General features: G+C 45.5%; 1 protein-coding gene across 1 annotated transcript in view; it reads right to left on the minus strand.

The window, feature by feature from the left end:
• Positions 1-1,404, minus strand: part of cskmt (citrate synthase lysine methyltransferase) — a 4,036-nt gene extending 2,632 nt beyond the window's left edge. Inside the window, exon 1 of the mRNA XM_043683712.1 lies at positions 1,386-1,404. Within this exon, the coding sequence (XP_043539647.1) occupies positions 1,386-1,404 (19 nt within the window). The remainder of the gene's footprint in view (positions 1-1,385) is intronic.
• Positions 1,405-1,886: the final 482 nt, after the last annotated feature.

A 1,886-nucleotide genomic window follows, 5' to 3' on the forward strand; every position in this document is an offset into this window, starting at 1 on the left:
AGCATTAGATACAGAGTAAAGTTCCTTCTACTCTTTTAAATTGAAAGCAAAGCTTCCTCTATTCTTTTAAACTGCAAGTAAAGCTTACTCAACATTGTCCACATCAAATACTTGCAGGTCAGGATAGTACGGGGTTAGATTCAGAGTGAAGCTTCCTCCATACACCATATAAAATTAGATTCCAGAACTTGGTTTTTAAAAGTTAAAAATCACACAACACCAGGTTATAGTCCAACAGGTCCCTTTGGAAGCATTGGCTTTCGGAGCGCTGCTCCTTCGTCGGGTAATCATTTTGTCCACCCCAGTCCAATACCGGCATCTCCTCATCATTGTTTTTAAAAGTGCAGCAATTCATTCCATGGTTTCTAAACCAGTTCTTTTTCCATATCAGTCCCAACACAAAAACAGAAAATGAAACTAGGCAGACTTTACAACTGGAATAATCCTGTGGTTTTGTGATAAAAGGGATGATGCTGGAGGAGAGGGGATCTGGAGCTCACTCAGAGTATTGAGTATAGGAGTTGTGAGGTCATGTTCCAGCTGTACAGGACATTGGTTAGGCCACTGTTGGAATATTGCATGCAATTCTGGTCTCCTTCGTATTGGAAAGATGTTGCAAAACTTGAAAGGGTTCAGAAAGGATTTACAAGGATGTTGCCAGGGTTTGAGGTTTGAGTTGTAGAGAGAGTTGAATAGGCTGGGGCTGTTTTCCCTGGAGCATCGGAGGCTGAGGGGTGACCTTATAGAGGTTTATAAAATTATGAGGGGCATGGATAGGATAAATCGGCAAAGTCTTTTCCCAAGGGTGGGGCAGTCCAGAACTAGAGGGCATAGGTTTAGGGTGAGAGGGGAAAGATAAAAAAAGGCACCTAGGGGGTGGCATGTGTATGAAATGAGCTGCCAGAGGAAGTGGTGGAGGCTGGTACAATTGCAACATTTAAAAGGCATCTGGATGGGTATATGAATAGGAAGGATTTGGAGGGATATGGGCTGAGTGCTGGCAGGTGGGACTAGATTAGGTTGGGATATCTGGTCGGCATGGACAAGTTGAACTGAAAGGTCTATTTCCGTGCTGTACATCTCTATGACTCTATGACTTTTTGAGAAGGGTCAGTGTCTTCAGGAGGGAAAGTGAGAAACGAAGGTCTACATTCATCAATATAACCATCTGTTTATTTATTACTTCCACTGTTTCCCCAGAAGCAGCTCAGAGGCCCAGAAGGTGAGATGCAGGGAGGCTGCACGATATCGACGTGACCAGGAGAGGGAGCTATTTGCTGAGCTTGCCTGTCAGCTACCCCTGCCACACCACATCACCATTCACCTACAAAAAGCATCAGTCCTGAGACTGACCATCAGTCTCCTACACTTGCGGCACCTCTTACTTACAGGTGAGCCAGTCATGGTGATCACTAGCATTATCAGAGTCAGTGATTCAGATCAACTTCGTGTTGCTGTTCAAGTCTTACTCTGCGCAAACACACCCTCCTGAATAAGAAGTCTCACCCTTTCTCCCAATCCTGGGGGTATTTGTTTACAACATGCTTCAGTCCTGCTTTCGAGAATTGAGAAACGTCTCCAACGTTTCCTGTGTTTGCAGAAGCTTCAGCTTCAGTTTTATGAAAACCTTCAGGAATTTAAAGTCAGGCACAGCAGATAAGAGCTGAAAATGTGTTGCTGGAAAAGCGCAGCAGGTCAGGCAGCATCCAGGGAACAGGAGAATCGACGTTTCGGGCATAAGCCCTTCTTCAGGAATGAGGAACGTTTGTCCAGCAGGCTAAGATAAAAGGTAGGGAGGAGGGACTTGGGGGGAGGAGCGTCGGAATGTGATCGGTGGAAAGAGGTCAAGGTGAGGGTGATAGGTCAGACTGGAGTGGGGGCGGAGA

This window comes from Chiloscyllium plagiosum, chromosome 49, assembly GCF_004010195.1.
Source record: "Chiloscyllium plagiosum isolate BGI_BamShark_2017 chromosome 49, ASM401019v2, whole genome shotgun sequence".
Taxonomy (NCBI): domain Eukaryota; kingdom Metazoa; phylum Chordata; class Chondrichthyes; order Orectolobiformes; family Hemiscylliidae; genus Chiloscyllium; species Chiloscyllium plagiosum.